General features: G+C 54.8%; 3 protein-coding genes and 1 long non-coding RNA gene across 7 annotated transcripts in view; 3 read left to right on the forward strand and 1 right to left on the reverse strand.

Moving 5' to 3' along the window:
* DGCR2 (DiGeorge syndrome critical region gene 2) overlaps positions 1-9,927 on the reverse strand; it is an 82,574-nt gene extending 72,647 nt beyond the window's left edge. For 2 of the 3 annotated variants that reach the window (XM_027575520.2, XM_027575518.2), the window contains exon 1: positions 9,615-9,926. In XM_027575520.2, coding sequence (XP_027431321.1) covers positions 9,615-9,693 — 79 coding nt within the window. In that variant the 5' untranslated portion in view covers positions 9,694-9,926. Of the gene's footprint in view, positions 1-9,614 lie in introns of all 3 variants that reach the window. The other variant, XM_027575519.2, reaches the window with a different exon arrangement.
* Positions 9,928-10,138: 211 nt separating this feature from the next.
* Positions 10,139-11,960, forward strand: LOC113912450. 2 transcript variants are annotated; one of them, XR_003516831.1, is made up of 3 exons: positions 10,139-10,300; positions 10,409-10,637; positions 11,490-11,960. It is a non-coding gene; the product is annotated as an uncharacterized LOC113912450 (long non-coding RNA). The 2 variants fall into 2 exon arrangements; XR_003516830.1 differs by having other exon boundaries at positions 10,439-10,637.
* Positions 11,961-12,249: 289 nt separating this feature from the next.
* Positions 12,250-14,339, forward strand: TSSK1B (testis specific serine kinase 1B). Its single transcript, XM_027575521.1, has one exon. It carries the CDS (start codon positions 12,416-12,418, stop codon positions 13,520-13,522), a length of 1,107 nt encoding a protein of 368 aa, XP_027431322.1. The 5' UTR covers positions 12,250-12,415; the 3' UTR covers positions 13,523-14,339.
* Positions 14,340-18,217: 3,878 nt separating this feature from the next.
* TSSK2 (testis specific serine kinase 2) lies at positions 18,218-19,633 on the forward strand. The gene has a single exon (XM_027577029.2). It carries the CDS (start codon positions 18,349-18,351, stop codon positions 19,423-19,425), a length of 1,077 nt encoding a protein of 358 aa, XP_027432830.1. The 5' UTR covers positions 18,218-18,348; the 3' UTR covers positions 19,426-19,633.
* The last annotated feature ends 418 nt before the right edge of the window (positions 19,634-20,051 follow it).

Raw genomic sequence — 20,051 nt, forward strand, 5'->3', positions numbered from 1 at the left:
TCTTCAAACCAGAGAAACAAAAGTGGAAAAAATATCTTAAGCGAATAGCAATTTACACTAATGAGCTGATTTGTTAAAACTATAAATATCTAGTCATAAAAATGATTTTTAATTTACCCAGGAAAATACAACCTATTCAAAAAGGAGATGTTTCCTTACCGATTAGTGTGACGAAGTAGAAGCTTGTTATAATAAGATTCTAATAATTACTTCTCTCAATAGTCTTTATTTAGTAAAGGTGGTTTCAAATCAACAGTTGGGGTTTTTTTATTTTGTTTTGTTTTTTTATTTCAACTAGGTTCCATGCCCAACATGGGGCTTGAACTCAAGACCCTGAGATCAAGAGTCGCACTCTACCAACTGAGCCTGCCAGGTGCCCCCAAATCAACAAGGTTTTGTTCCTAAGTGTATAACACAAGGAAGAGAGAAAAAAATTAATCCAAGTAGCTTTTGGACCGAGTACACTCTACGTATACAATCAGTCTAAAGACAAAAAGAGCTGCAAAAAGAAAAAAAAATACAAAATTGTACCTCGTTGGTTTGCTGTTGATCATGGTAATGGGTGTAGTACTTCTGAAACTATTCTGTGCACACAGTAGGACTAAGCAAATAAGTAAATCTACTGATGTTGGAAGCCAAAGTTTTCATCGCAGAAAAAGGGAGATACAAATATGAAACAGGGAAAGCAGGCAAGATCCCATACTGCTGGGTTGGAACAAAAATAGTATGAACTTACACAAAAAAGGACGAACACACAGACCCATCCATACACACACATGCACAGAGACAGACAGACATACACACACACACACACCCCAGCTGAATTGAAAGGACTGGTAGCAGCACTATCCCAGCAGCAATGAACACACCTAGCACCAAAATCTTGGCTTCTAAATACCATCTCCCACTAAAATGAACCAGTGTTCCATGGAAAAATGCCTGGGGCAGGAAAGATACAAGATGAGCCTGGTAATAAGGAATGTTCAAAATGGATGAGAACATGTCAGAAGGATGCAGAAGCCAGCCTAAAGGGGTTTCCCTTTGTAGTATATCAATTACAATGTAAGCATCAAAATGAATCATGACAGTAACAGACTATAATAATTGAATAGAAAGAAGAATCCATGAATCCATACTGACAGTAAAAAATGAAAAGGAAGAGAAGCTCTCTTTTATAGACTATTACTAAAAGAAAAATTAAGAGAAAAATCACCATTTAGCAATCATCACAGTGGGGATGGATTCAGGCAAGAATCATTAACAGGTGCTGAAAATCAATGGGCAAGGATATCTCCCTACCAAGTACCTGCCAGTCACAAAGGGGGAAAGGCACCTTTCCCCAGAGAAATGTAGCCAATGCCACCCTACCACGTGATGAAGGTTAATATCGCTATTCCTGGGACAAACTGATGGGCTGTGCTTCCAGATGCATGCACTGAGGAGGACTCAATGATCTGGGGGATCGCACCCGCCAAAAAGGCATCAAGTGAATCTGATCATAAGGAATCTGATAAACCCAAAATGAGGAATAGTCTATAAAATGGCTTCCTGTACTTTTTCACAAGTTGGTAACACGAAGGACAGACAGGAAGCTGTTCCAGATTTTAAAAGATTAAACAGACACCAAAATTAAATGCAATCCATTGACTCCAGGTTGGATCCTGGCTTGGGAAAATATGTTGTAATGGGACAACCGGCAAAATGGGAACATGCCTAACAGTACTGCATCGATGTTAAACTTCCTAAATTTGATAACTATACTGTACTGATAAGAGAATAGCCTTGTTCTTAGGAAATATACACTGAGGGACTTAGAAATGAAGGGTCATGATGCCAGCAACTTAGTTTCAAGTAGTTCCCCCCACCAGTACAGTTCCCCCCACATGTACACACATGCCTGCACACACATGTGTGTATGCGCACAAATGTGTGGTGAGTCAAATGTTAACCGGTGAATCTGGCTGAACTATATAAAGGTGGAGTTCATTAATACTACTCTTGCAACCTTTCTGTATGTATGCATGTTCCCAAAGTAGAAAGGTTTTTTGTTGTTTTTTTAAAGAACGATGTATCCCTCTGCCTCCCTTCAAAGGAAGATATTTTGAGATCTTAATTCTTTTTGGAATTAAGCTACCTCATACCAATAAAAAAATGCTGACCATTGGGTCTTTGGGATTTGGTTTCATTTTTGCCCATATGGGACCTCTCAACTGAATTAATTCTGCTCATGTCAATGTTCCCCTAAATGGCCACTCTAATTCTAAATTATCCTTGGTGAAATTATGCCATTTAGATAAATAAGCACCCAACTTTGAGTTATAGCATAAATACATGTGAAAACCAGGAGCCCAACCTGGAGTTGCTGCAGATCTAGCTTTAGACTGAGATAAATACGTGAAGGTCTGGGAACAGCCAGTTGGAAGTACTGCCTATGTATTTTAGGAGTTAGGTCCCCCAGCCTATTGGCCATGCCATCTCTAACTGTACAAATCTCACTAAACTGCAGCTTCTGGTTGATGCAAAGTTTAGGTAAGAGGCCTCTCCCAGAACCAGACCCCAAAGAGAAAACAAAGTAAGACTGAGGAAAGTTCTCACAGAATCTTGTTTTAAAAAAAAAAAAAAAGGAAGTACAGCTATGTGTGCTAGCCTACAAAGATCTCCAGAGCACGGTCAACTGAACAACTCAATACATTATATAAAAAGTAAACTCCATTTATGTAAAATATTCCATGTATGAAATTTTTGTAAAGATTAAAAAAAATCAACATCATTTTTCCAAACTGTCCTGGGCTTTCACTGTGGCTCTTTACGTCATTCTGCATGTGCATCCCACCCGCACTGATGGGTTGGAGGGAGAATCTGAAGATGTGGCCAACAAACCACTGAGGGTGGCAGCACAAGCCTGCCTTGGCCCTAAATGAACCTCATCCCTTTCAGGTACTTCCAGTCCTCTCACTCTGCCTTGTAAGACCACAAAGCCAGGGATAAATTAACTAACCCAGAGACCCTAGGACGCAGCCAGTAGCACTCAAAAGGCCTCTGCATCAGGAGACCTGATGTCAGTCTAAGCACTGGGGGGTCCTGGAACCTCCCATCTCCCAGCTGACCCTCTGGGATGCCCTCTGCAGTGGCCCCTGCCCCTTGTCCAGTGCCCCAGGGAGCCCCAAGCATTCCTCTCCACAGCCATAAACTCCTATGGAAGGTCCCCTAGGAAACAAGGCTTCCAAGACAGGGAAGAACAAGGTGGACACCTGAAGGCTCTGTTCGTCCAGCATACCCACCAGGGCTCTGCTTTCAGCCCTGTCCTGTCCAACACAGAGTAGTCAACAGCTGAGGGCAGAAAGACAGCAAGGTGATCAAACTGATGGCTGGCTTCCAAGGATCTGGAAGCCAGCCTACAGAGAGACTGGAGGGAGCAGGGGCACAGACTAGGGACAATGACCAGCCCAAGCTGGGTGAAGCAAAGGCCACACCAAGCAGAGAAGGGGGAGAAAGCCAAAAGGCAAGTATGGCAGTTCTTGCACCCACCAGCTCTCGAGCAAGGCTTGTGCTGTGCAATGGCCCAGGGAGGGGCAAGCCATGTCCTCGTGCAGGGGGAAGTCCGGTTCCCAAACCTCGGTGCCCCACAAGTCCATCAGAGAGGAAGCCCTGCCCACCCACCCCCAAAGGCTTCCTGCCCAACCCCTACCCCCACCCCAGGCTGGGTGGCTGGTGAACTTCAACGAGGATCCACACTCGTGAGGAAGATTTCACCCGCTCTCACCTCGCAGCCCAGCTCACCCCGACAGGAGCAAGCTCCCCTCACTGTGAGGCCCAGGCCAGCTGGCTCTGCAGCAGCCGCCCCCCCGCCTCGGCCCCCAACACACGGGTCCTCCAAAGGCGTTCTTGCAGGCGGCCACAAGGCCTGCATCCTCGCCACCCCCACCAGGGGCAGCTGCGAGGCCCACTGGCTAAGGAAGCTGTTGCTCTTTATGTCAAAATATAAATAGCCATTTGTGCATTTGTTCAATAACTGATTTCTGGGTGCCCACTCTGTGCCAAACTAGGCCCAGGGGACACAACATGAACGTGACAAAGAGTAAAACGTGTCAGTATGAACAATCCTAGCCCTGTCCAAAGCACTGCGGCTGTTTTGGGGGCTCTAGGAAGCCACATACACCCCCTCTCCGACCATGGGAATGGCGCTCACTGTGTGTCGGACAGTGCTCAAAGCCACTTCGCTCTGCTGCCTCCCAGGTGGGGGCTCTCTCCCAAGAAACAGGCCCTTATGCATGCACACCCATACACCCAGACTTTCGGCAGGGGTGGGGGGTGTCCCTACATTTGGAGCTAACATGAATGGTCTTTTTGTCAGATTTGTTAGAGCTCTATACCCACTGATTTTAATTCTCACAGCATCTCTCTGAAGTATGTTCTATTATGTCTGTGTTACAGACAAGGAAATTGAGGCTCAGCACAGTCAGAGAGTGGGCAGCACAGTGGGCCCTGACGCCCAGCCATGCAGCTCTAGGGTCCATGCTCATGCTCTTAACCCACCACACTGGACTCACTGTGTTCTAAACCACAGCCACTCCTTCTCCAAACAGCTTGTGTGAAGCAACACCAGACCTGGGCTTTCCTCCCTCCCAGGTTGATGCCCAGAAGCCCCAGGACACTCTGGGTCTGTAGCTCACGGCACTCCAACCATGGCCCACAGGCCATTCACCCTCCCTTGGACTCGCCCTGTCAAGACAATCATGTCCACACGGATGGAACACACAGCCCAGCTTGGAGCAACAGGACAAGATGTGATTGACTTTCACTAAACACCCCAAGTCAATTGGTAAATCACACCAGAAACAAAAATACAGCTATCACAGAATAACCATACTTTGAGCCCATCCATCATTCTGGCAAAGTGTTGGCCCAAAATTGCGTTCTCGGGATTACTGACCCGCTCTGCAGACAGGAAGAGGAAGGGACCACTCACCAACTCCTCAGCACCCCGAACACAAAAGCACGTGGGAGGAGGGAACAATCTGGCAGTGTACCAAAGAAAAGACATTTAATCAGTCCCTTGCTATCTACTAGGTCCTACATGCTGTCACTGATACATTCCACTCAAGAGTCAAGAAATTACCAATGTTTCCCTATGCCAAGTACCAAGGGAGGTAGAGGAACAGAGGTAAGAGAGCACACAGGCAGGGAGGGCCGAGAACTAGATCACCTGCCATGACGGCTAAGAGGTGGGCAAGCCTCAGCGCTGCCAAACTGCCCAGGGGAGGGAGGGGTGAGGAAAGTGCTGGTGAGCTAGCCTGGGAAGCAGGACGAAGGAAGGTGGCAGGCAAAAGCAATCTGGGCCAGAGGAACAGGAAAGGTGCAGCCTCATAGCAGCAAGAAGGTGCAGACCTGTCTGGCGAAGTGTGCAACAGCAGCACGTTTTCCGTTCCTAAGACCAGAACGGCCAACTGAAACAATAACCTGACTCGCTGCCACCTGGGCCAACCAGAGCTTTAACCACAGTGCTTCCTGTGCCCTCAATACTTTCCCGTGGTGACGGTGCCCGGCACACAGCAGGTGGGAATGGGCGACAGTGCCCAGTACACAGCAGGTTGTGGTGAGGGCTTGTTACAGGACTGTGGGGAGGCATTACCATTCCTCTCCCGGAGGCGCCAAGTACCAGGAGCTTCCTCTTGCTCTCTGCAGTGGCCAAAGTGTTCAGGGGGAAAGGCCCACTTACTCTCAAATGGTTCAGAAGATAAATTATGTGTGTGCATACATACATACACACGTGCGCACATGGGGGATAAGGCAGATGAGCTAAAATGCTAACAAGAGGTAAGTCTGTGTAGAGGATATGCGGTTGTTCTTTGCATGAATTTTATTCCTGCAACTTTTCTGTAATTTTGAAGTTATTTCCAAGTTTTCTTCGTATGTTTAAAAAAAAAAAGACAATTCATTAGCTAGCTAGTGAGGCTGGAGAGTGTATTAATCCTACTTTCCAAAAAAAAAAAAAAAATCCTACTTTCCAACTAAAAAGAATGAAATTGTTAAGCTGAAAGCGCAATCAGCCAGTGGAGCAAGTTCTACAGTGTTACAGGGAGGTGGGCTGTGAAGGAAAGAGCTCAGAACTCAGAAAGCGGCTGGCAAGCCCAGATGCAGGTTCAACTTCCCAGCTACTCCCATGAGCTTCAGACGAGTCTGCTTCTAAAACAGCCACACTCTTCCTATTCATGAACTCAAGTGCTGCTCCAGAAGCAAGGTGCCACAGCCACTAGTTCGTTCACTGAAAATTTACCAGTTTGGCAGAGACAGCAGGCCCCTATGGATCCCTAATGACAAAGGGGAAAGAACCCTTAACTCAGAACCAACTCACCTGGGTTTGAATCCCAGCTATGCTGCTCACCAGCTGTGTAACCTTATGCAAGTCATTTGCCTCTCCCAGTCAGCTTTCCCAACAGTACAAAGAAGACAGCTTCCAGTCCCACCACCTCATCAGGCAGCCTCACTGAACACAAGCCTTTTTACAGGGCTGGGACAGAGCTCACTTGGAGAAGGCAAATGTTTTCTCAGCTACGTATGGTGGGGGCCACCCTAGACTGAGCTGTGGCTAACACCATGGCATGATTTTCTATCATAACTGAAGCTAGAAAAACACTTTCAGAATCAGCAGTTGCTACTGCATTACCTGCACACGTGGAGAAAGGGACAATGAAATGATACCACAGTCACTGGCTCCCCAGAAGCCCCTCCATGCTTGTTGCCCCTCAGCAGAGGTCTCCAACCTACCCTTCTCACCACAGCCCCAGGAGGGAGATGTAACACCCACCACCACTGGTCCTTATGGCTAACCACAAAAGGGATTTGAGGGGATGGCTGGTTCTATCCCTCAGATCAGAGTGTTTAGATGAAAAAGGGACCCTCACCAGAGAACCACTGGGTCTATCATGGGAAGAGATGTGCCCTGGAGTTCCACAGCTGGGGGTTAAGGATGGCCAAGACAGGACATATACAGCTGGGGCAGACAGAGCCTCAGCCAAGGGCACATGATGGGAACAAAGGCCAGACATCTGGGGCTGAAATCTCATCTCAGTCACTTAGTTTCGTGAGTTCTCTGTGGTTGTTTCCCTATCTGTAAAATGGGGCTAATAGCAGTCATCTATCTCACAGGGACCACCTGAGAGTTAAGCAACGCACATGTTAGTACATATTAGAACAGCACCTGGCATGTAACACATCCTCAATCAACCAAGATCAAACATGCATTTAAAAGAAATTTTGCCAAAAGCTCTCTTGTCGCCCCCACTCTGTGAAAGGTCTCACACCCTGGCTGCACCAGAGGAGAGCCAAAGGTGGCTTGGCCCTGGTCCTCACGGACTCCCTCCCTCCTGGGAAGCAGGTTCTGCCTGATGCCCTCCTCACACCCAAGTACAGGTCTAAGCTGGGACTCCCATAGAAAGAATGCAGGTGAAGACCAGGGAAGGTCTCCTTCACAAGCACCAGCCAGCAGACCCCTGCCTGGAAGGACACAGAGCACATACAAGCACCCAAGGAGAACATATGACCCCAAGTGAGACCTGCCCTTGCTGCTCAGCCAAAATCAGGGAACCAGTTGGAGCCCTCCGGGGGCAGAGCAACTCAAGATACCACCAGGAGTCACTGCAAAGTTCTGATCTGGAAAGTCATGGAATGCAAAAGGTAACTTTGCTCCCTCAACCAGAGCCACCTCCCTGCCCCAACTCAGACCTAAATGTGAGGTCTCCTGTGAAGCCCTCCCCTGCCTCACGGGTACAAATGACTGGCTGGCCACCACTGCTGCCTGCCTCTAAGCCCCCATACTTGATGACCTGATTTACATCCAGCTTCTGCTTCCATACTTAAAGGGCACTCCTAGAGAAAGGGGTTTATTCAGTTCATTTGAGCATCCCTAGTGGTAGGCAGTGAGGACTTGAAAACTTTTTCTGAATCGTTGCTGGCCAGCTGGCAGGATACATGGACAGCAAAGGAAAGGGAGCTGGGGACATCAGTCACCTCTACCATCCAGGCAGGAGATGCTGGACCTGGAACCAGAGGCACCCCAAGGAAGACAAGCATGATGTGTGGCCTGGTCCCTCAAGGTCCACCTGAGGGACTGACAGGCAAAACTGGGACCCAAGAGCCAGAACAGAATGATGTCTCACCTCTCTACAGACACAGACAAGTTTTCTAAAGAATTTAATCACAAGAAGCCGTAAATCCATTAGCTCCATGGTTCAAGAGCCCATTCAATACTCCCTCCAAAGGTAGGCTTTGTCCTGGCTTCCATTCCTACTAAGGTCACCCCACAAACAGTCACCCTGCTGCCCAGAGAACCATCAGAAGCAGCAGGCAACCAGCTCTACAAAGGGAGCCCAGAGAAGCATCACTGGAGTGACTCCAGGTTGAGCATGGGCCCAGGGCCTTGGCCACCAAGTAAAGGCAGAGAGGTGTCTGGTCTGCAGTGAAAGCCTTGGCTGAAGCATTATGGAGAGTGGCACACCACTGTGCCCCCCAGCCTGCCTTTACACAGAGAGACCCAACAGAGCTCACAGACAACAGCCCTGGACACTTCTGCCTTCATGGGCCCCTTCCTCCATAAAAAAATAATATTAAGAGTCATACTTTCAACTGCAGCAGTATAAAGACAATAAATCTGTACGTGTATAACATTATATATTATACATACATAATATATAATAACATTTTCTTTGACCTAAAAGGTCAGGGTTTTTTCCACAATGAAGGAGGGGGAACACAAGAAACAAAAATAAAAATTACCCCAGACCTTCCAGCTGCCGTGATTCTGATTCCCCACCACAAGCTTACTTATAAAAACACAAGTTCCGAGGGGAGCTCCAAAGCATTTAATTATCACATTTAAGGAACACTCCTAAGTGCCTGGCAACACCCAGGCCCCGACGGCGGAGACCCGGCCGCAGCACCAGTCTCTACCCCAGGAAGCTTGCTTCCTGCGTGCGATGCTTGGCGGACTCCTAGTACCACGGAGGGCCCGGTCTCTGAGCTGAGTAGTTCTCAACTGCCAACACCTCACTGAGTGACAATAAGCGACACGGCTACCGCTTTCCAGCCGAGGAGCTTCCAGAGCTGAGACGCTGGCACCAAACCACTGCTGAGGGAAAACATGGGAAACCTGGTGCCTCCACGAGCTGCTCTCTCTCGATCCTCCAGCCTGACCCCAGCCGCTGGGCAAGGTGGGCGCGCCCCAGGGGCGCAGCTCCTTGGCCAGAAAACTCCCAGGCCCCAGAAGTTAGGTCGCGCCCCGCACATCGCTTCCGTCAATCTCAAAGCACGCAGCGCTCCACGGACACGGATCCAAAGGTAACATCCCTCGAGAACAAAGTTCCATGATGTACGAGACGCTCTGAGCCCAGGTAAACTCTCGGCACAGTCCCGGGTGTGGGGCATGGTCCCGAGCGGGGGGCGGGGGAGGCGCGGCGGCCCGGGGGCAGACCTCGCCGACGCCCTCCCGGGGAGCCGCCCCGCCCGGTGGAGGGACGTCTCGGGCGACCCCGGCCCCGCACACTGCCCGCCCTGCCCCGCCCCGCCCCCGCCCCCACACACCGCCCCCACCGCGCCGCGCCCACTGCGCCGCGCACCTGGCCGCAGCGGCTCGGTGACGGTGAGCACGAGCAGGAAGAGCAGCAAGAAGGCACCGCTGTCTGCCTTGGGCACCATTTATCCTCCGTTCATCGTCCCCGGGGCGGCCGCGTGACCCCGCGGGGAGGCCGGACCGGGCCGAGCTGAGGGTTAGGGGCCGGGCGCGGAAGCGCGGCAGGAGAAGGCTCCGGCTAAGCCGCAGCTAAACTGGGCCGCGGACTGGCGGGTACTCTCCGCCTCAGTCTCGGGTTCCGACTCCGGCTCCGCGCAAGATGGCGGCCGTCCTGCTCGGCTCCGTGCCGCCCCCCGCCCGCGCCTCCGGCGCCGGCCAATGAGTGCCGAGGCGGGGGGCGGGGCCTGCACGCTCCCAATGCGTGTGGACCCTTGGCCGGGCGGGGGGCGGAGCCTGGGCGGTTGCACCCGAAAGGGGCGAGGCCTGAGGCTGGGACGGCGGGGAGGGGCGGGGGCCTGGGAGGTGGGCCCGACGGGCGGGCGGGACTATAAGGAGTTAAGTGTGCCATTGGTTAAGCGGAGAGGTGGGACTCGGGGGGTGGAGCCTGGGCGGTAGGGCCTACTGAGGGCGGGGATCCCAGGGCAGGATGCGCAGGGCAGGGGCGGTGGGGGAGGGGTAACCCGGCCAAGACGACGGATACAGAAAGGGGCGGGGCGCAGTGGGACCGATGAGGTGAGGAGCGGAGAGGCGGGGAGCAGCCCAGGGGGCGGAGCCCGAAGGAAGAGGGTAGGGACGGGGAGCCGAGGTGGTCCGCGGTGAAGCAAGAAGACCCTGGGGCAGGAGGGGTCGGCACACCTCGCATACCTGCAGGCCCAAATCCGGTCGGCGGCCCAAGAGTGCTCCCTAAAGTGGTCCTCTAAAGGCAGAACCGCTGCGGAGAAGGAATGAGGAAAACGAGAGGAACGCATACAAGCTTTGAGGAAGTGGGAAGATGGGGTAATGGAGGAGCCACCCTGTAAGGAACAGGCAGGTGTGGCTTCACCAGCACACAGTCCTGAAAATGTTTCAGGTGAGGAAATAGCCTACAGGAGTGTCATACGAGAGGAGCTGACAGGGAAACCCAGATCTTAGACTGTGGAGCAAGGCTGGCCTCTGAAGGAAGAGCCCTGCCTACACAGTGTGGGGAGGGGGGGGGGAGGAATGTTGGGCACAGTTGCTGCCACAGCAGGCCACATCTGCAGGGAGGAAAGCCTCAGTTCCACCATGCTCCCAGTGCTGGCCTCACACCTGTCAGGGAACAGAGTGACGAGGCAAACACAGCAGATGCAGCGTCTCACTAGGAGAGGAGCAAGCTGTCCAATGGAAAGACCACCAGCCACACACACACAAGGCCTGGCACAGGGTGTCAGAGCTGGGGAAGAGGGTGAAGATGGGAGCAGAGAACAGGGGGCCCATTTTAGCCTGGCCCACCCCCAGCCCCGCCAACTTGCTCCCCAGGAGCAGTCCTCCCAAGTCCCTTCAAGGCATAATCCTCCTGAATGTCCCAGGATTCCAGCCTATGATACTTGGGGTCCCTGAGAGAGGTACCCACTCCTTCTGAGTGGAGATGGCCAAGATAAAAGCCAAGGCTAGGCCAGACCTGCCTGCTCCCGCTCCTGCTCCCTCAGGGCGTGGCCTGTAGCAGGTGCTAGAGAAAGGGCCTGTCACAGCAGAGGGGCCCCACGGCCAGCAGAGACAGTGGTCCCTGTCCAACACTGTCCCAGCTGCCGGCGTTGTCCTCATGGAGCATTCCCAGGAGCAGCTGCGGCACTCGGAGTGATCCAAGCCCAAACTTCAGTGTGCGCGGGGAGCCGAGCCAGGGTTACAGGCTGGGCAGACCCCACAGAGGGAACTCAGAGGTAAAAGCAGATATCCCTGCCAGTTGTGCCCCCTGCAGAGCCACTGTCGGAGAAGCAGGCCAGCAAAGGTTCGGATGGGAAGAGCAGGACAGGAAGGTGAAAAGTCCAGCCACACCATGCAGGGAGAAGACAAAGCCCTGGCTTCCAAAATAGCAGTCACCACTGGGGCAACGACTCACGGCCCCTCCTGATCCACCTCTACCTTTGGCCCTCCCACACAGCCTGCAGGCAGCCTGTGTTGACACCACCAAGGACCTCTAGGGCTGAAGGGAGGGAAAAGAGGTCACGGCTATTTTTCCCCAGCTCCCTCCCTGTGGAGTCACTGCCTCTACAGTCTTCCCAGTTTCCAGTGACCAACCTTCCCTTCTTCCAGGGATCTGTTACTACCCTTGGGGTACCCTACACTCCACTCCCACCTTTGTAAGATGACTTTATTAAACTCTCCTCAGACTACCCTAACTTGAGTATGTCTTTTGTTTCCTGCCGGGACTCAGACTAATATGACCATCCACCCTGGATTTCCTGGGATGCCCCATGTTGCGATAATCAACCCCACAAGGAGGCCTGGGTCCTCGTTTGGAAGCACCAGCAGACCGATGTGTTCCCCACAGCCGCCTCCTACCTCGGGTCTCAGCCAAGTACAAGGCCACTCTCCGCTGGCCTTTGGTCCACTCCAGCCCCCTGGCTGGCCTTCCAGGGTTCCAAGTCCAAGTGGCTCAGGCCAGAGCCTCATTCCCCAAGGGCACTCCTTTATGACTTCACCCACTGAAGTCACCTGGGGGACAATGCTGAACGTTCCACCCCAGAGTCTTGGCCTCTAGGAGGCAGGGACAGCAGGCCCAGCCAGCCCAGAGGACTCTCTGTCCACAGTGTAAATGAGGACACTGCTGGCCCATATCCCGCGGGGATGTAAAGGGCAGCCTCAGAGGCACTGGGGGCTCCTGGCACCATGGATGACGCTGCCGTCCTCAAGCGGCAAGGCTACATCATGGGGATAAATTTGGGAGAGGGCTCGTACGCAAAAGTCAAATCTGCTTACTCTGAGCGCCTGAAGTTCAACGTGGCAGTCAAGATCATCGACCGCAAGAAAGCCCCCACAGACTTCTTGGAGAAATTCCTTCCCCGGGAAATTGAGATTCTGGCCATGCTAAACCACCGCTCCATTATCAAGACCTACGAGATCTTCGAGACATCAGAAGGCAAGGTCTACATCATCATGGAGCTCGGGGTCCAGGGTGACCTCCTCGAGTTCATCAAAACCCGGGGGGCCCTGCACGAGGATGACGCTCGCAAGAAATTCCACCAGCTCTCCTCGGCCATCAAGTACTGCCACGACCTGGACATCGTCCACCGAGATCTCAAGTGCGAGAACATCCTCCTCGACAAGGACTTCAACCTCAAGCTGTCCGACTTCAGCTTCTCCAAGCGCTGCCTGCGGGACGACAGCGGCCGACTGACTCTGAGCAAGACCTTCTGCGGGTCAGCGGCGTACGCGGCCCCCGAGGTGCTGCAGGGCATCCCCTACCAGCCCAAGGTGTATGACATCTGGAGTCTGGGCGTGATCCTCTACATCATGGTCTGTGGCTCCATGCCCTATGACGACTCCGACATCAAGAAGATGCTGCGCATCCAGAAGGAGCACCGCGTCAACTTCCCCCGCTCCAAGCGCCTGACGGGCGAGTGCAAGGACCTCATCTACCGCATGCTACAGCCGGACGTCAACCGGCGGCTGCACATCGACGAGATCCTCAGCCACTGCTGGGTGCAGCCCAAGGCACGGGGCCAGCCCTCTGAGGCCATCAACAAGGAGGGGGAGACCTCCCGGGGCCCTGAGCCCTCATGGACCCCTGAGACCCCTGACAAAAAGTCTGCCTCCAAGCTGGAGCCCCGGGAGGAGGCACAGCCCGAGACACAGTCCGAACCAAAACCCAACGAGGAGGAGATGTGGCAAGTGCCGGTGTCAAGGCAGTTGGACACCACGGGCCTTGATGGAGAGCTGCCCGGCAGGGAGACAGAGGAAGAGGCCCTCCCACAGCCTTCAGAGACACACACCTAGCGTGCCTCTCTTGGCCCAGGGGGCCAGCAGGGAATGAAGCAGAGCTCATGGCTTTGAGCCTGAGCTCCAAAGAAAGCAAGGTACAAGCCAAAGAAGGAAGACGGTCCTGGATGAGCCACTATTTTCATCAGTTTCATCTCCCTCCCTTTGAACTTGGTAACCCACGTGGCTAAAGAAGCAATAAATCACTACATTAGTGCAGACCCCAAGGTGAATGTCTTTGCCCTAGCTGAGTTCTCATCCAGGGAGAGGACCCTGCACTCCCTGCCCGCCCCCCCCCGGCTCCCCACTCTCGGATCGCACCGCATTTCGCCTCCAGTTTGGGAAAATCCATCCCTGTGTGCCCAGCCCTGACTGTGACCTCAGGCCCCGGACCAGAGCAGAGAGCTGAGCAAGGAAGACGCTGTTTCAAGAGGGAGGCCATGAGTACGGTGCTGGGAAGGGCAAGGGGGCACAGAGAGGACAGGACCAAGAAGGGCAAGGGGGCACGGGGGCTCCCTGCAGTTGGGGCTGAGGATCTGGGCCCTCAACGTCCCAGCGCTACTGACTCCACAGGCTGCCGGTGGGGAGGGGGCCTGCAGGGGGCAGGTGGACCAGCCTCTCAGCCCCTCTGGAGCTCCCCACCCTGGGAGGCCACTCATTTCTTTCATTCTGTCCACCAGGGCTCCCTCATGGCCAGCCAGCACCCAGTTCTGGGCACACCCTGAGTCATCCTGCTTGTGGTCATTCCCCCTGCCCAGGAGAAGTGGCGGGGGAGCGCAGCTGGATGGCCCAGCCCCACCCAGCCTACGTACCCCACAGTCACTGTGTGGTCTCAACCACATCCCCTTCCCCTCTAGTCCCAGTCTGTCCCCAGAGGTGATGCTCCACGCCGGAGTGGATAAGCAGACATTGTCGAGGAGAGAGGACAGGTGTGCTCACTATGCAGGCCTGTGCCCTGCAGCCATCGGTGTTCTTTAGAGGGCACAGCCCTGCATTTAGCATCGCTGGCTGCCCTGCCCTGCACGGCCCACCCATGTCATTCACAGCCTGTTCCTTCTCACCTCAGCCACGGCAGCCCCTTTCTCTTCCTGCTCTGCACTCACCTCACTCTGGACAACCTCATGTGGACCTGCGGGTTTGACACATCAAGAGGACAAGTGCCTTCAGACTTGCCCCCACCCCACATTGGTGTCTTAGAAAGACTCCAACTCCAGGCCCTGGGAGAAGCGAGGTCCAGTGAGTGCCCCGGCCCTACTCTCTTTGCACCCCTCCACACATCCATGCCACCTCTCCACTTGGCTCCTGCCCTCCCTACAGCCACCTTCACACATTCTATGTCTTCCTATCTCCGTGCTCCTGGGAGTCTATCGTGAACACGCAGTGCAGCTACCATCAAGGCCTCTACCCGCCCCATGATTCCCCCAGTGACCAGAGCCTCCCTCCTGCATACAGTCCAGATCCCGCTGCCCTCGGGAAGGATCCCAGTGCACGGCCTTGGCATCCCAGGTCTGGCCTCCTCCTGGCCTCCCAGCCCCCTCCCTCATCCTCACACCCCCACATACACATGCCATAATCATGCTCGTAGATGCACCCCTGCAGACCTTACCCATGTCTCCAGGATCAGCTGAGGGGCCATGGCCTCCACAAAGCCTTCTGAGCTCAGCAGCCCGCCACTATAAGCTCTGCTGGGGCAGGCCTGTGAGTGCTGAGGTCCAGGTGCAGAATTGGCCCTGGGTAATACTGGCGGAGCCACCCAGTTTTCCCCAGAGGCCCCAGGAACCCAGCGTCATGCAGATCATCCGGTGGCTGGAGTGCGGACATCCTGAGGAGAGGCTCATGAACCTCCTCGCCTTGGTCATCTGTGGCTTGTTGTGGTCACTGGGGCAGCAGGCAACATGCAGCAAGAGGGGCCTGGGAGCAACTCACTATAGCGTAGCCAGAAGGCAAGCCTTGGGCAGGAGGGGCCCCATGAAGGAGCATCTTCTGTGTGCTTTACAGGTGGAGAGACAGCTCAGAGAGGCAACTGTCTGAGATCACACAGCACAGAGTGGCAGCCCAGGTGACTGAAGCCCACTCCTTCCCAGATGGCCTCACATTCTGGGGCCATTCCTGGGGTCAGCCCTGACTCAGACCCCATCAGTGACCTTCCCCAAGGCTTTAGGATCAAGACCCTCACCATGACACCCACAGTCCCACCCCTGCACACTCCCACCACTCTGTCCTTTCAAGCCATGATGAGCTCTAGCAGGTCCTCGTCCCCCTCCATGTAGCTAACTCCTCAGACCTCAGCCCTCCCAGCCTCCCCAAACCCAGTCCAGTTTTTCCCTCACAGCCCCGCATTCCTGTGTCACGGTGCAGCCACAGGAGCTCCCTGTCCTCTGGGCTTCAGGAAGGCATGGGTCCTGTCTAGTTCATCAGTGAACCCCAGCATCTGGAACCAACCCTCAAATGCCTATAGGGTGAGTAGAGAAATGGAGGAAACCGAAACTCAGAGAGAAGTGGCTTTGCCGGAGTCTGTGGGTCTCCCACGCACAGGCTGCAGGCTGGGAGTGCCCCCTGGAGGCCCCAGGTCCAGTGGAACACTTCCCACCCGGGGCACACCAGGAGGACCTGCCTCGGCGTGCGTGTGCTGGGTGAAGCCACCTACTCACCGCCCCAAGCAGCTCAGCTTGTGCCTCCTCTACCGCGTCCCTGAGAACCAAAGAGGCCACACTGTCCCGGGCAAGGGCAGAGTATGAGAAAGCGGAATCCACAAAAAAGGGGAAAGTGGGTGGGTCAGCAGAGTCAGCCGAAAAGGCAGACATGCAGGAGGCGCCCCAGACAGAACATTCGGGAGTGCAAGAAAAAGGCAGAGGAGACTGTCATGCTCCTGGGTCCTGGCCTGCAAATCCTCGGAGCCAGTCCCTTCTGGGAGGCAAAGGAGTGAAGTTCTGGTCATTTCTGCCAGAGACGTCCCAGGAGAGAGCAGGCATCAAGCCAAAGCTACTGCAACGGAAGCTCCAAAGAGCCAGGAGCGGGCCTCAGGGAGGGCAGTCTACTCCTACTTGGCATCTGAACTCTAGCTGCCCCACCCTGGAGATCTTCCCCATGAACCTCCAGATGCAGGGAGCTCCCCGTGTACCCCAGGTGGATCCACACATCTGCCTGGCATGTTCTACCCCTCACCAACCCGGCAGGGCCCTACAGATCCTCTGCACTCTGGCTCCTCCATCACCAACCCTCCCGACCACCCACACACAAGCCTCCTCCTCCCCCTCTCCCCTGAACACTGAGCACATGGCACGCCCACGTGTGGGCACAGGATGCCGGTGATGGAGAACAAATGAGCAGCAGGGCTTCCAAAGTACCCAAGGAGACACACATAAGATGCCACAGTTCCCAAAGCAAAAACAAAAGGGTTTTCACGTTGCTCTCAGGTGCAAGACAGCTTGAGAGACGCAAATGCCAGGGGTCCACCAGGCCACAACATGCCTGCTCCTCACAAAGGTCCAGAGTGACATAATTCAGGACCCCCCCCCATCCCCGAGTCTGCTCTTACCGGGACCCCCAGCACCAAAGCTCCGGCCAAGGCCCTGCCCACTCAGAGGTCAGTGCACCAGACCCTCTGTCTCCCTCTACCACCCAGTCCTTCCAGGCCCACCCTGGGCCAGCCTCCTCTCATCTGGTCAAAGGTACTGGCCTCCACTCACCCCGAAGCCCATTCTCTAGGCACTCTGTCAGGGACCATCTTAAAATGTGACTTGGGGGGGGGCACCTGGGTGGCTCAGCCGTTAAGCGTCTGCCTTCGGCTCAGGTCATGATCCCAGGGTCCTGGGATCGAACCCCGCATCGGGCTCTCTGCTCGGCGGATAGCCTGCTTCTCCCTCTCCTGCTCCCCCTGCTTGTGTTCCCTCTCTCGCTGTCTCTCTCTGTCAAATAAATAAATCTTTAAAAAAAAAAAAATGTGACTTGGGTCATGGTTCTTCTGGCTCCAGGCCTTGAAATGGCTGCCCGCCACCTCCCTTCTCCTCCACCCTCCCTCCAGACTGTAAGACTCAGCGATTCTCAGGACAAGCCATCACCTCTCGCAGGCTCTCCCCTGCCTGGATGCCTCACCATCTCCTCTACCTGACTGAGGCCTGGCCCATCCTCCAGGCAGGCCCCAGCCCTCAGAACACGCATTTGCCAGTCTGGGGCCCAGGGCCCTGCCGGCCCTCCCAACCCACACACACCCCACCTGCCACAGTGGCACTCCTCTGCCCAGCCTTCTACCCCGAATAGGAGCTGCTCTTCGTTCACAAGGCTGGCCAGACCAGTGCCCTTCCTCCCAGGCACCACCCGTTCCAAGGACAAAAGTCCTAGAGAGGGTTTTCTTCACACCCCAAAGAAGCTGCGGGCAATCGGCCCTAGTGGGGCATGGACCAATCGGACCTAGTGGGGTCAGTCCGCACAGCCAGGAGAAGGAAATAGGCATGGGGCCGGCACTCTGGCTTGACCTGGGTGGCCCTCCCTTGGGCCTGACTCATGACAAGGAAGCCACAGCGAGGAGGAGCAGGGAGGGTTACCGCAGTCCTGGGTGCCGGCTTCCTTCTAGTGGGCGGGGGGGAGTGGGCCCTCCTGCCAGGCCAGCCTGGCTTCCAGGGTTCCAGGGGCCCCATTTCCCCCAGTTCAGTCCCTACTCCCGGCAGGCTGGCTTTATGACTTCACATGCTGAAGTCACATGGGGACAATGCTGAGCGTTCCACCCCTCCAAGTCCAGGCCCAGCCCAGCCAGGCGGCTCCCCACAGTGTAAATGAGGACAATGCCTGCTGGCCCACGTGGGGAGGGGATGTAGAGCGCAGCGGCGCTAGCCGCTCCTGGCACCATGGATGATGCCGCGGTCCTAAGGAAGAAGGGTTACATCGTGGGCATCAATCTTGGCAAGGGCTCGTACGCAAAAGTCAAATCTGCCTACTCTGAGCGCCTCAAGTTCAACGTGGCAGTCAAGATCATCGACCGCAAGAAGACGCCCACCGACTTCGTGGAGAGATTCCTTCCTCGGGAGATGGACATCCTGGCAACCGTCAACCACCGCTCCATCATCAAGACCTACGAGATCTTTGAGACCTCTGATGGGCGCATCTACATTGTCATGGAGCTCGGGGTCCAGGGCGACCTCCTCGAGTTCATCAAGTGTCGGGGGGCGCTGCATGAGGATGTGGCTCGTAAGATGTTCCACCAGCTCTCCTCAGCCGTCAAGTACTGCCACGACCTGGACGTTGTCCACCGAGATCTCAAGTGCGAGAACCTTCTCCTCGACAAGGACTTCAACATCAAGCTGTCTGACTTCGGCTTCTCCAAGCGCTGCCTGCGGGACGGCAGTGGCCGCATCATCCTCAGCAAGACCTTCTGCGGGTCGGCGGCGTACGCGGCCCCCGAGGTGCTGCAGGGCATCCCCTACCAGCCCAAGGTGTATGACATCTGGAGCCTGGGCGTGATCCTCTACATCATGGTCTGTGGCTCCATGCCCTACGACGACTCCAACATCAAGAAGATGCTGCGCATCCAGAAGGAGCACCGCGTGGACTTCCCCCACTCCAACAACCTGACGGGCGAGTGCAAAGACCTCATCTACCGAATCCTGCAGCCGGATGTCAACCGGCGGCTACACATCGATGAGATCCTCAGCCACTCATGGCTGCAGCCCCCCAAGCCCAAAGCCATGTCTTCTGCCTCCTTCAAGAGGGAGGGTGAGGGGAAGTACCGGACCGTGTGCAAACTGGACACCCGGCCAGGCTCGCAGCCCGAGCACCGGCCGGACCACAAGCTGGGGGCCAAAACCCAGCACCGGCTGCTGGTGGTGCCCGAGAACGAGCACAAGATGGAGGACAGGCTGGCCGAGACCTCCAAGGCAAAAGATCATCATGTCGCTGGAGCCGAGGTGGGGAAAGCAAGCACCTAGCGGTGCTGAGGGCCTGGGGGGCGTGATGCATGGTGTGCACCCACATAAACTAAATAAGCAGTAGGAGCTGAAGGCGGCACAGGTGCAAGGAACAAGTAAAATCTGTCAATTAAACCACTATTTTGATTACGTTCTATTAGCTTTCTTTCACTTAGTAGCAAAGACATTAATTACTGACCACCAAATAAACCACAAAGTGTATACAAGCATCAAGAGTGCCCCGTGAGGAGTCTTTTTCTCTAGGACTCAGCCAACCACCCTCCCTGCGGCGTGGGGGTCTCCAGCATAGGGGTGCAGGGACTGGTGCTTGGGCACAGGCAGACTCATGGCGAGGCCCTGTGGGCAAGATGACCCCAGCAGCAGCCCACAGCCAGGCCCCCACAGTCTCCCTCTAACCCACCCCGGGCCCAGCGCCTCCAGGGCTGGCCAGCTGCACGTGTCTCTCCAGCTCAGGCACAGCACAGCCCACCCTAACCCTGACCCCATCCCGCTCCCTCCGACAGCCCCTTTCTCCATGTACTCCGCTCCCTCCATTCCTGCAGTTGAGATCAGTGACCTTGGCCCCTTGAGTGCCCCCTATTTTTTTTAAGATTTTATTTATTTATTTGAGAGAGACAGCAAGAGCA

This window comes from Zalophus californianus, chromosome 14 (assembly GCF_009762305.2).
Source record: "Zalophus californianus isolate mZalCal1 chromosome 14, mZalCal1.pri.v2, whole genome shotgun sequence".
Taxonomy (NCBI): Eukaryota; Metazoa; Chordata; class Mammalia; order Carnivora; family Otariidae; genus Zalophus; species Zalophus californianus.